The sequence below is a fragment of the Ochlerotatus camptorhynchus genome, unplaced genomic scaffold, assembly GCF_037179485.1.
Source record: "Ochlerotatus camptorhynchus isolate MF236.1 unplaced genomic scaffold, CSIRO-AGI_Acam_v1.1 ptg000550l, whole genome shotgun sequence".
Lineage (NCBI taxonomy): Eukaryota > Metazoa > Arthropoda > Insecta > Diptera > Culicidae > Ochlerotatus > Ochlerotatus camptorhynchus.
Window position 1 is genome coordinate 4,457,927 of NW_027041033.1, and position 13,466 is coordinate 4,471,392.

The window sequence follows — 13,466 nt, forward strand, 5'->3', positions numbered from 1 at the left end:
CATAAATTTTCTTTTCAACCTTAAGGAATTAAATGATAAGATAAACAACATTATTGATACCATAGCCTTAGCAAAAGTAGGATTATTAAATGAAAAAATGAAATTGAAATGTTTTGGAGAGATTTAGAGAGAGAAAATATTACAGTTCACTCAAATTCCGAAGTCGTTACCTATGCCAAGACAGCAATCGCCATCAACCGCAAGGAGATCGTATTATTCATCAAGATGCCGAAGTTACACCCCAGAATTTTTCGTAGAATCTATGTTTTCCCAACATTCCACAACCAACAACAAATCCACACCACAGAGAGATCTTTCCTGATCCAACCGACACAGAAATTTATCGTCAAGAACCTAGAACCCATCATTTATCGAATTGAGGACATTGAAGTAACCGAGTCTACATGCATACCAAACCTAATAGATGCGAGACCAGCCATTTGCAACTATTCATCAAATCCCATACAGCAGGAGATTGTTCCCATCGATAAGTATTATTTACTGGTGAATTCAATGAGCAATTTCACCCTATCATCAGATTGCAGCACCAATGAAAGAATTCTCAATGGATCATATCTGATTCGATACGAGAACTGCACCATACGAATCAACAACATTTCGTATGCCGGCAGAACTCGAGCCACTGCTGGAAATCCGGTCCACCTTCATCTGGACGGAATAGCTATTTCCAAGGACAGTTATATATTGAACCTTAGTATGGAACATCTCCACAAACTGCAAGCAGAAACACGGAAAGATTTGGACTTACTCCTTTTAAAAAGCTACATTCTGCATTTCCCACACTGGTCCCTTTTTGGAGGGATAACCATCCTCCCCATAATCGGTATCATTATTTTCCTCAGCATTTTCTCCCGCAGAACAAATGTCAAACTAGAGACGATGCCAAACACCAACGATCATCGTGGAAAATCGGAACCTGGAAAAAACGTCGGAAACCTAAATACATCTTCATTTGGATATACGATGCCCCTGGAGGTTCATCACTAAGGAGGGGCGAGTTAACGCCGGTGCCAACCGCACTTGGCAAATTCCATCGTCGGTGCTCTCGTCAGCATCTAGGACGGATGCACAGAACGGCAACAGCAGCGAGCTTCATCAGCATTCCGCAATCGGGTGATCGATTGGACTCCGGACTTGCATAGTGGACACTTTTCGCGAGTGCTAGGTTCTCTGTAGGAATTATTGATTGAAGTAGTCTTTAGGTAGCAGCAGTAGTGATAGATCTTTTTTCAAAAAGAACCTCCGACGTTCAAAACTTTAACTCGCGCAGCGAAACGAACCGACGGAGAATCGCAATTGCTGTGATCAAAGCGATTGGTGAGGCAGAAGGAAACAAGTCAGCTCTTTCATTATAACGACGTTCTTATGCATAATATAGTGTGCGACGTAACGTTGGATCATGTGTAAGAACACCATGAGAACAAAAGAGTCGACTACATTCCTTCTGCCGCACCTATAGTAACGCACACGGCTCCCGCACGGACTGTTCCTTAAGGCCCAAACGCAATGTGGGCGGAAGCGAAACGGAAACGGAAAGTTTGACAGTTGTCACTAATGACATCAAGATGCCAAACCGAAGTCGATTTGGATCTAACTAGTTTTCAATCCGACAAGTAGGCTTACTCAGATCGGGCTTTTCCGCTGCCGTTGCCGTTCCGCTTCCGCCGTCATTGCGCTTGGGCCTTTACTTTCTCACTCTAATCAAAATTTCCTTCGATAAGTGAGAAAACAGCACCCCGTCCATGCGAGCGAGAACGCGAGTTGCCAGATCATTGCACACAAAACCAACTTGAATTAATTCAAAACAAAAATACTAGCGAACCTGGCGGTGAGGGGCGGAAGGTGAACTAAAATTCTATTACAGAGAACCACATTATTTTAATTAATTTCTTCGGAGAAAGTCGTCTGTAACTTCGTTTGTGGTTGAAATAGTCCAGTGCACACATCTGATACATTCGAAATTAAATCTGCAATTAATCTCTGTTCGTTGAACACAAGGCTTTCATGATTCGCCATTTTGACAAACTGACAAATCCAAAAATTATAACTTCATCGATGCTTCTGGAAATCATAAGTCACGCTTATGAAATGCATAAGCGTCTTATGAAATCAAAATCATCCGGGTTCATAAGTTATGCGTTATGGAATTCTTAAGTATTTTTGCCTCAGTGTAGAATCCGCCATGTTTGGCAACTTTTACCATCATCGTGTTCATATTTTGAGCACCGGACCGCAGCGCTGCCATTTATACAGATTTATCTGTATTATACAGATTTTTTAATCTTAATACAGACCCGATACAGAATACAGATTTATCACAGATTTTTAAATTACAATACAGATTTATACAGATTTTTATAAAATGCTTGAGAAAAAAAAATCAAAATTTATAAAAACAAAATAACTTGCTCGATTTTATCAGCGTACCCCCTTCTCTATAAAATTAATTGTTGTGCTAAAAACCATATTTTTTTGCAGTGGGATCTGCTCGAGGCATTGTTGTTTCTTTTATGCTTCTCTCACTCCCTCCAACGGAAAACGCAGTCACGCCCGTCACGGTAGTTTCGCATTGAAAATGTATTTCGTAAAAAATTGCGGATTTTCTGATATTCTCCATACTGCAAAAATGATTTTACCAGCACTGGCGGGGCGACATCTCTCGACTTTTCGGTGTAACTACCACACAAATGATGTAATTAATTGTATTCATCTATATTAAAAATATCAAATAGTAAGGAACTCGTGCACTTTTTGCATTTAAAACTGCTTATCAGGAAGATTATGAATAGAAACTAAAATCTCCATACATTTTCAAACGGCTTCATATCACTCTTATAAATAAGTACGGACGATATCACAAATGGCGCAATTATATCCCGTATGGTTAGTACGATAGCCCGAATAGGTGGTTAAGCACTTTTTATGGTTATTTTGTATGCACTGTATTTGTAAAACAACAAAACATGATTAATTAAGAAAAAAATCGTCAATACAGAAAATACAGATTTTTTAATAGAGTGGATACAGATTTTTTATAAAACCACCTGGCAGCTCTGCCGGACCGTCCCCGGATTCGCTACTGTCAAACTTTCCAAAACAAGAAGAAGTGGGTTGTGTTTCTGTTTTCTCCATCAGCTGAATCCAGAAAAAAATCACAAATTTTGGTAGATTTTGAGCAAATTGGCCTTCGTTTCGAACCGTGAATACCGCGCGATGGCTTCAACCGAACCGGAAAAGTGTTTCACGTGCTTCCGCCGGACGGACAAGTTCATCCGCATCACCGAGCAGGACGGCGTCAGCGGTGAAGATCTGCAGGAGATCTTCATCAAACACTTTTGGTTTACCGTTAGTTGACGCCGAGTTGGAATACCTAGTTTTTTTTTGTTTTGTTTTAATTCTTTGAATTGTAGAAGAACCAGTTTCACAACAAAACCGTATGCACCACTTGTTGGGAGAGGATTGATGACTTTCATCGGTTCTACTGCGAGGTGGAGAAAATGCATACCGCCGAGCTGCTGGCGGTCAAGGAAGAGTTACCAGATGAAGTGGAGGACGATCTAGCTACGAAGATGGAGGATGAGGAAGAACCGGACCAAGGCGAAAGGTGAGGTGTTTTTTCTTTGTTACTGGAAGCGCTGATTTGAAAATAGAATTTGTACTATTTTTAGTGATGTTTTTGCCGAAGCACTCTGCAAAGTGGAACACGCGGGGGACGCTTCTAATTCTTCTCATTCTAGCGATGAAGAGGACGATGAGGATGACGATGACGACGATGAAGACGAAGACTATGTGGATCCCATGGATAAGAAAGGTTCCGACTCGGAGTCGGAAGTACCGCTGGCAAAGCGAAAGGCCACACGAAAGTTGCAAAAGCATAAGAAATCAAATGTAAGGAAACGAGTTCCGTTCTCGTTTAGCTGCAAGCTCTGCGTTGATGCCGGAACGGAGAATGATGAACCGTTTACAACGTTCTACCGCCTGAGTAAACATTTCCGCGAAGTACACAAAAGCCCCCCTTTCGTAATGTGCTGCGGTCGTAGGTATAGCAGCCGGCGAGGACTGGGACATCATTTCAAGAAGCATCCGACCATGAAGAATATTTCGAAGCGCTGCGTTGAGTGTAATATTTACTTCCGGAGCGAGCATGGACTAGCCAAGCATTTGTTCTTGATCCATACACCGGAGGATCAGAAGCAGTTCAAATGTGACCTCTGTTTGAAGGCATTTGCCGACGAGGAGCTGCTTAGAATTCACATCAATTGGCATTTCCAGGTACAGCAGAAGGATCACTACTGTGCCGAATGTGATCGATACTTTATCAGTGCTATCAACCTGGCAAGCCACAACGAGATGCAGCACCAGACTCCGTTAGCGGCAACGAAACCGGATCTCGATGATGACGCATCCAACGATTCAGATCAATCGGAATCGGAATCCAAAGTTAAAGGAACGCCGGAATCCATTGCCAAAGAGGAGGAAATCATTCACAAGATTCTCACACTGAACTGCTCCGCGTGTGATGTTGTAGCCGATACTTTCCAGCTGCTTAAGAAACACGGCCGAGATGCTCACGGCTTGAAGCTGATGACAATTGTCTGCTGCGAGCGTCGATTCAGCCGACGGTCACGCCTCTACGAGCACTGCCTGTTCCATTTGAAACCGGACGCCTTTGAATGTGAACTCTGCAAGAAGAGATTCCCGGATAGTAATGCACTGCAGCATCACAAATGGTGGATGCACACTCCGGCGTCGGAGCGCCCGTTCAAGTGCGACATTTGCGGAAATAAATTCATGAAAGAATATTTACTCAAACAGCACATTCAACGCCATGTGGAGCAGGAACGAAAGGTGTTCCAGTGCCAGCTATGCGACAGGGCGTTGTCCACCGCGTCGCAGCTCAGGGCCCATATGCAGTCTCTGCACGGTGAGGCTAGTGCCTGGGTTTGCGATGTATGTGCCAAAGGTTTCTCTCATCGGTCCGTATTGGAACGACATCGACTGTCGCACACTCCGGAGGGTTTGGCCAAAATGATGGAACAGTGTACAAACTGCAACAGATGGTACTCCAACCGGAAGAGCTTCATCAAACATCGGCGGCGCTGCGGTGTGGCCCAGCCGGTCAAGTGCGACCAGTGTGATCACACGGCCGTCAATGACGTAGCCCTGAAGACTCACCAGAAGCTACGGCACACCGACCGACCCAAGTATCCGTGCACTTACTGTGGAAAGGAGTTTTCACGGGAGCTGCGATTGAAGGTTTGTATCCTGAAAGTCGTTGAAATAGGCTTGCTTGAATCCCGATTTTCTTCCACAGGAACACGAAGCGAACCACGCCGGTATTGTCCTGTACAAGTGCGAATTCTGTCCCAGGATGTGTAATTCGAGCTCGAATATGTACACCCACAAGAAGGTTGCTCACCCGGAGCAGTGGGCCCAAAGGGTGGCGGCCCGGTTCGGTCCGCCGCCGACGGTGCCGCAGTAAGTAAGTGGATAAGTGTATCACATCACAGCTACATACACACAGGGTAGGGATGCATGAATGGAAGCTCTAAACTAAAATATAGGTAAGCTTGTTTTAAGACTTTCAGAATTAAAATTGATGTTATTTGGAATAGTGTGCGCGTGTTGTCGAAAGAAACGTCCTTGTTGCGTTACATCCGAGACGCACCGTAGAAAGCCTGATGGAAGCCCCCAATCGCCCCATCCCAGTCCGCCAACTGCAGCCAGCGTTCACCACAGTCGTCTCGGCTCTGAGGTTGGTGGTAGAAAGGTCTTCCACCATGCTTGCACCGGTAAGTATTTTTACGATTCGAATTTTTCGTTGCGTGATGAATTCCCCCACATCCAGATTCTCACCAATATCCCGACGCAAAAGGAGGTGGCGTCGTTGTCTTCCCCTCTCCTGACGAATGGTTCTACTTTCCAACCGGGACGCACCGTAGATAGCACAGTGGAAGCCCCCGGTTCCTCTATGTCAGTCGCGCCATTTCCTGCCAACGTTAACCACAGTCGTCCCGGCCCTGAGTTTAGATGTGGGTCGGGGGTCTTCCAACTTGCTATACCAGGCAAGCATAAATTCAACATTGATCATTCGCTGCCTGAAGTCGGTTTGATTTTCAGCGCACAGGAATCTCCTAACGAAGGAAATGCACGTCATGGGAACATAGAATCAACTCCGTATCAGCCGGTTCCATCTTCTTCATCTTGAACCCTGGTACGCACCGTGGAAAGTATTTTGGAAGCCCCTAGTCCTTCCGACGCAGTCGCGTCCCCCGCTGACATCGCTCATCAGAGGCCCTGCGATCGGAAACGGAGAGGGGGTCTTCAGAATCTCCCAATCAGGCGAGTATAATTCAAGATGTGTCTTAGAACATCCCCTGCCTGATAACGTTGCCAATTCTAGATCGCAATGCAGCCCCCGCCAGGCTACTTATCGTCACAGTCAGGCCATCTGCATGTATTACCCGAACGCTGGTGGGATGAATTCCAACATCGATGATTATCGCTTAGCGGTTTCGGATCGTTGCCTCGACGTCATGACTTGGCTCGATGCTACTCGCACATTGTCAAATCAAGTGTTTGGTTCCGAATACGAAGTTTTTCGATGCGATCGGAATCCGCACAACAGCCGCAAATCTACTTGTGGAGGGGTGTTTACTTTCCTTCGGATCGAACTCGCGACTCTACGCTAATTGAATCCCACAGTCAGTCTATTCGGGGGCCTCCCTTAGCTCAGGCGGTAAAGGCGCAGCTACAAAGCAAGACCATACTGGAGGTGGCTGGGTTCGATTCCCGGTCCGGTCTAGGCATTTTTCGGGTTGGAAAATTTCTCGACTTCCCTGGGCATAGAAGTATGATTGGATTTGCCCCACAATTATACCAATGCAAAAATGGTACAGGCATCGAATGCTCTCAACTATGGAAGTGCATCTAGAACACTAAGTTGATAGCACGCAATAAGCTAATATGCGATATGCAATAAGCTTGAAATGCGAAGAAGAAGAAGAAGTCAGTCTATTCGAGCTATAATGGAGATCGCTACAGCTGCTGACAAGATGATAATCATTGGCGACTTCAATCTATCGGCAATTTCTTGGCGATCATCTTACGGTGGATTCCTGTATCCGGACCACGATCGTTCTACATTTCACTCTTGAGCTGTAAGCCTTTTGGATCATTACAGTATCGCCACTTTGAAGCAAATCAACCACGTGATTTATGAGAACAATCGTAGCTTTGACCTTTGCTTCGTCACCGCTTAGGATACTGCTCCGCATTTGTCTATGGCTGTTTCTCCGATGATAAAGACTGTTCCACACCATCCTCCTTTAGTTATTGCACTTGAAGGCAACCAAATTCCTGAGGTCATTCTGCCCCCCTAGAGGTCTCCTACGATTTCCGAAATGCTGACCACGACAGTATTGGGGAACTTCTTTCGAATTTGGACTGTCCCAGGATACTCGTCCCTGCCGATGTCAATGCAGCTGCCCAAACGCTCTCGCATATTTTGGCTTACGTCATTGAGCGACACGTTCCGAAAAAAAGCTCTTAAATAAGGTAATCATCATCCTTGACAAGTGAACTCCGTATGTTGAAGTCTTCCAAAAGAGCCGCGCTAAGAAAATACACCAAGTACCACACCCTACAACTCAAGGACCATTATGCGAGCATCAATCATGCGTTATCAACGAGATGTTCAACGGAAGCTTCGATCTCACCCGAAAACTTTTTGGAATTATGTGAATGAGCAACGAAAGGAGTCTGGCCTTCCATCGACTATAGTACTGAACGGCGAAGAAGCTTCATCCCCTCAGGACATTTGGCGTCTGTGCTCAACCAAGTTTGCGAATGTATTCTCGGATGAGAACCTACCTGACGAGCACGTTTTTCTAGCAGCCAGTAATGTTCCAATGTCTGGTCAATCTTTGGCAGCTATCAACATCGACCTCGCTAACTAGGGCGGCTTCGCAACTGAAGTCTTCTTTTAAGCCTGGACCTGACGGAGTTCCTTCCGTCTTTCTCAAGCAACACATCGATAGCCTGGTGGCTTCTCTCTGCCTTTTGTTCGAAATGTCCCTCTCCAGTGGGGTGTTTCCTTACTGCTGGAAATCAGCTGAGATGTTTCCAGTGCATAAGAAGGGATGCAAAAGAAACATCGACAACTATCGCGGCATCACATCGTTGTATGCCATATCTGAACTGTTCGAGTTGGTCGTTATGGAACCATTCTCTGCTTGAACGTCAAGCAGTTTAGTTCGGTTAGAGCTCGCTCTCTTGAGTTGTTCGGAAAGTTTCTTAGTTAGTGTTAGCGCTCTCTCTTTCGTGGTCTGTTGTGCGTGTGTGTGCCCCGAAATGGGGAAGCATCGCTCGCGAAGCCCGGTGAAGGACCAGAACCCCGGTGAAGGAAGCTCCGGTGTGCCCACATCGAACAGGTTTGCTGTTCTTCCCATTGATGGGCATACCCAGCCCGCTGCAAAAGGAAAGCGCAGCAAGAAGAGGAAGAAGAATCGGAGCCAGTCCAGTTGCACGATTTCTCGCGACGATGCCACTGCGACAAACGGCAGTGATGTCGGAGATTTCGGTGACGTTGCCGACACAAGCACGGCAAAAGTAAAACTACCTCCGTTGGTAGTAAAAAATGCCCATCTTAACGATCTCATCGCAGATCTGGCGTTGCTGGGCGTTAAAGCCGAATTCAAGTTGGGCAGAGTCGGCACCAAGGTTATGCTCCGTACGAAAGCGGAGTATGACTTGGTCGTTGCCCACCTGAGGACTACCAAGGTGGAATTTTTCACCCACGACATTCCCGGCGAGAAACCATTCAAGGACGTCATCAGGGGTCTACCGAATTTTGACCCGAAGTTGATTGAAGCGGAAATCAAGAACCGCTACAAGCTGGCCCCAACTGCCGTCTTCCGAATGACAAGGAGGGACGAGAACGTCAAGAGGTATCCGGATTGTCTTTTCCTGGTGAATTTCCAGAAGGGAACGGTGACGCTCAATGCGTTGAAGGCTATCCGCTCCATCAATTCCATCATTGTTCGATGGGAGCCATACCGTGGCGGCCGTCACGACGTCACTCAGTGTCAACGTTGCCTGAATTTCGGGCACGGCACCCGAAACTGCTTCGTCAAGCCGCGCTGTGGCAAATGCGCCCAAAACCATATCTCCTCCGAGTGTGTTGTCGACGAGTCGGAAACGGCCAAATGCGCCAACTGTAATGGCGCTTATCAAGGGTCCGATAAACAGTGCCCCAAACGCGAAGATTTCAAACGGATCCGAAAGCAGGCGTCCACAAGAAATCAACCAGGACGAAAGAAGGACAATACGCCGGCATTCAGACTGGAGGATTTCCCGCCTCTTCCTGCTGCGCAACACGGTCAAGCAAATCCACGGGTGCAATCCGGCCCCCGCCAAGAAACATCTGGTGCCCAGCTGGACAAAGCTCTCCATCCCCCCCTGGATTCTGGAGACAACCACCAGCACAAAACGCCAATCCCGATCTCTTCTCTGCGGATGAGCTGATGAAGATTTTCGTCGATATGACCAGCGCTCTTCGTCAGTGCCGCAGCAAGCCCGAACAGATCCAAGTGCTCGGTAAATTTATTATTCAGTATAAACCGATAACTGTCGTCACATGGAACGCATGCTCTTTAAGAGCAAAAAAACTCGAGCTTGCTGACTTCCTCCGCAAGCATAATATCGACGTGGGCCTCTTAACGGAGACCCATCTTGAATCCGGTGACAGTTTTTGGTTGCCTGATCACCACATTATCCGGCTTGATCGTATCGACTCCAGGGGTCATGCGATCATCATCAAGAAAGGAATCAAGGACCACCATCACTCGCACGAGCTCACGATTCGTCATTGGGGGCGATTTAAATGCCCGCCACGAAGCATGGCGGAACTATCAGCGGAATCAGAACGGACGTCTGCTCTTCGACCACTCGCAGCATGGGCTGTATACAGTGAAATTCCCTGATGAATCGACATTCATCTCTCCGGCGGGAAACCCTTCCACGTTGGACTTTTTTCTATCGAACATTGGACTATCCAAACCGATGGCGATCAACGATCTCAGTTCCGACCATCAACCGGTGGTGGCTGAAGTCGGCACCCACGTGGCACCTGCTCAAAGCCTGCGCAAAGACTACCATCATGTCAACTGGATGCAGTTTGGGCATGTGGTCGACAGAAACATCGATGAAAATCCGCTGCTTGACACCGTAGAGGACATCGACCGGGCACTGGAAGGACTCCACCAGGCCATATCCGTGGCTGACGAGACGTGTGTTCGACAAGTTCCTGTGAGGGGTAAGTTTGTTGCCATTGATTCCCACACCCAATTACTGATTCGCTTAAGAAATGTGCGTAGACGCCAGTTTCAGAGGACTGGAGATCTAGCGAGGATACGTGAAATGGCCGATCTGAACAGGCAGCTTGCTTCCAGAATGGACTCACTCCGAAATGAAAGTTTCGGGCGTGTTGTTCAGAATGTGGATGACCACTCCCGTCCATTCTGGAAGGTAGCCAAGGTGCTGAAAACTCATCCCAAACCCGTTGCATCTCTCAGAGTCGGAAATGATGACAATCGGCTCATAACCCCACAAGAGAAAGCAAATGCGATTGGCAATCATATTGCTGCATCGCATTTGCTTGGCTCAACTATCCAAAGTCCGCTCGAAAACCAGGTGACGCAATGCGTCCAAAATGTAGATTACTCCCCTTGTGCCGTGCCTCCTGAGGATAGAATTACGTAGAACAGATTTGCTCAGCGCTGAAATATTCAAAGAATATGAAGGCCCCCGGTTTTGACGGCGTATTTAACCTAATCATAAAAAGGCTTAGCATGAAAGTCTATGCAGTTTTAACCACAAACGAAGTGACAGACGACTTTCTCCGAAGAAATTAATTAAAATAATGTGGTTCTCTGTAATAGAATTTAAGTCCACCTTCCGCCCCTCACCGCCAGGTTCGCTAGTATTTTTGCTTTGAATTAATTCAAGTTGGTTTTGTGTGCAATGATCTGGCAACCCTCGTTCTCCCTCGCGTTGACGTGGTGCTGTTTTCTCACTCATCGAATGAAATTTTGATTAGAGTGAGAAAGTAAGGAACAATCAGCGCGGGAACCGTGTGCGTTACTGTAGGTGCGGCAGAAGTAATGTTGACAACTCTTTCGTTCTCACGGTGTTCTTACGCATGATCCAACGTTACGTCACACTAGATTATGCATAAGAACGTCGTGATAATGAAAGTGCTAACTTGTTTCCTTCTGCCTCACCACAGCACTTGCGATTCTCCGTCGGTTTCAGATGCATTCTTTGTGTCATAGAGATTGCTGACGTTTATCTTACGCACACTACGTCACGTATACGTATACGCAAAATGTTTTCATCGGGATCATACTTTAGCAATCTCCACCAGTCCAAACACTAGAAGTTTTGGAAGGTTCTCCCTCAGTACCTGAAAGCAGCGTGATACCAGCTGACATTCGCTTAATGTGGGTAGTGAAATCCGGAACATTTTCTCACTTTTGAGCATCAACGTCAACCCGGTTTCGAATCGCATTCCCACTTGAGGTGGCACCGTTGGCAGTAATCCACTGCGCCGTGGGAAAGACCTGACTAGTGCTGGAAAATTCACCGTCTAAGGAACGTCACCATTAAAATTAAATCAACCTAATTTTCATCGCTGTAACGTACTCTGGATCAGACTCGCTGGTGGACCGTTTTCGTGGGACGGTTTTCGACCCGAAAAGCTACAATTTGAACAGTTTTTCAAAAGATTTCTGGCAGGCGTCTTGGGACGCACGATCTCCTGTCCCACCGAGGCATCCGTTAGCGTGTCCGTGTCGGAATGGATGAACTCTTTGATCGACTGCAATTCTACCATCGATTTTCGGCACTGCTTTTTTGGATAAATTCACACGATAGTTGAAATCGAACACGGTCGACGATCCGGCGGAGGATGCTTCGTCTTCATTGTCCGAAGAAGTCAACGATTTGATACGACCGGTTTGGCTCGAAGCAATTTTTCGACGGAAGTTCCTCGTGGCAGTGGAATCTTCTTGATCAGTTCCTCCAGACTGATTTCTTCGCCATTCGAAGAAACGAACGAGGAAGAACTAAACGAAGACGTGGACAGCCGTCGCTTCGACGTTGGTTTCTTTCGTTTAGAAACCAGATCGGAATCACTGTCGTCACTGTCTTTTGTGGTTCGTCTTTTCTGAGATTTGCGTTTAGTCGTCGATGCAACTGACTCTTCAGAATCTGAATCATCCGATTTAATATGACGTCTGCCACGAGATCAGCCCCTAGAACTCCCCTCTCTGCTACTGGCTTCCGCACGTCAAGCTGCTTCCGCTCTTCGGGAAGCCTAGGCTAGCTTCAAACAATCGGAAGACAAAAGGTGCAAACATAGTTCTTCGAGGGAACCTCCATGCACTGATCGTAGCGACAAGTCGAACCGCACGTTGCACACAGGATCATATCCCAACGCTTGCAATCGTAATCTCGCCCATACCGACAGCGACACGCTTCAGCGTCACACTCCGAAGGACGTTCCAACTGATCGTTGAATGCATTCGGTTCAGGCTCCCACGAGGCATCCCTGGAACAAATAAAATAAAATATTCAGTATTCAAATACCCACCTCTGCTTCACTTACTTTTCCGGAATATAAATGCCACGCTGCTGCATCTGCTGACTAAAGTCGTCCTTGTTGTTGCACAAAGGGCACTTGAAAAAGTACCCCGCCGATTGGGCAAACTGTGCCATGCAGCTCCGATGGAACCAGACATTCTGACAGCACGAATCGATTCCAGCTTCCTGTACGGTCCCATCTCATCGTAGCAAATCCCACAGGCTTCGGTCCCGGATTATTTCACCTTACCCACCAGCGCTACGTGCTTATCGCACCACGACTGGAACGTATCCACGTAATGCGACAGGCACTCATTCTGCATCCCACAAAGCGTCTGAAATGAACGGAAGCACTTCTTCGTGCAACACAAAACGTTCGCATACCGTTCCTTGGGGCCCATGCATTAATTATGTCACGCTAAATCGAAGAGAAATTTACCCCCACCCCTATCGTGACGTTTTTCCTATACCTAATGCATTGCTTGTCACAAAATCTTAGACCCCCCCCCTAGAGCGTGACATAATATATGCATCAACCCTTGCAGATGTAACACTTTTGTCCTCGCATACGAGCTTCCTCATTTCTGATGTCCTCCTCCATGAATCCGAAGATTCCCTCCTCGTCTTCAGGTAACAAGGTACACGTAGCAGGTATAATGACTAGTTTTGCCACGTATAGTAGACCAGTCCAGAATAGTGCATCGTACCGCAATCATGCTCAAACGCACTGGCGGATATGAGGCACCGATCCTCGAGCCATCAAACAACAAAATCCAACAACAACATGCTCAAACGCTTGACAT

At 46.7% G+C, this 13,466-nt stretch overlaps 1 protein-coding gene across 1 annotated transcript; it reads left to right on the plus strand.

Annotated features, from left to right (window-relative positions):
• Window positions 1-3,161: 3,161 nt before the first annotated feature.
• Window positions 3,162-5,512, plus strand: LOC135713323 (zinc finger protein 91-like). Its single transcript, XM_065236426.1, has 4 exons — window positions 3,162-3,366; window positions 3,432-3,625; window positions 3,690-5,277; window positions 5,336-5,512. Exons 1-4 carry the CDS (start codon window positions 3,235-3,237, stop codon window positions 5,501-5,503), a joined length of 2,082 nt encoding a protein of 693 aa, XP_065092498.1. The 5' UTR covers window positions 3,162-3,234; the 3' UTR covers window positions 5,504-5,512.
• The last annotated feature ends 7,954 nt before the right edge of the window (window positions 5,513-13,466 follow it).

Bases quoted from the DNA above. Each gene is read 5' to 3' on its own strand.
- LOC135713323 (XM_065236426.1), top strand. From the start codon at position 3,235: ATGGCTTCAACCGAACCGGAAAAGTGTTTCACGTGCTTCCGCCGGACG. The intron at 3,626-3,689 runs GTGAGGTGTTTT...TACTATTTTTAG, and splicing joins GAACCGGACCAAGGCGAAAG to TGATGTTTTTGCCGAAGCAC. The intron at 5,278-5,335 runs GTTTGTATCCTG...TTTCTTCCACAG, and splicing joins CACGGGAGCTGCGATTGAAG to GAACACGAAGCGAACCACGC.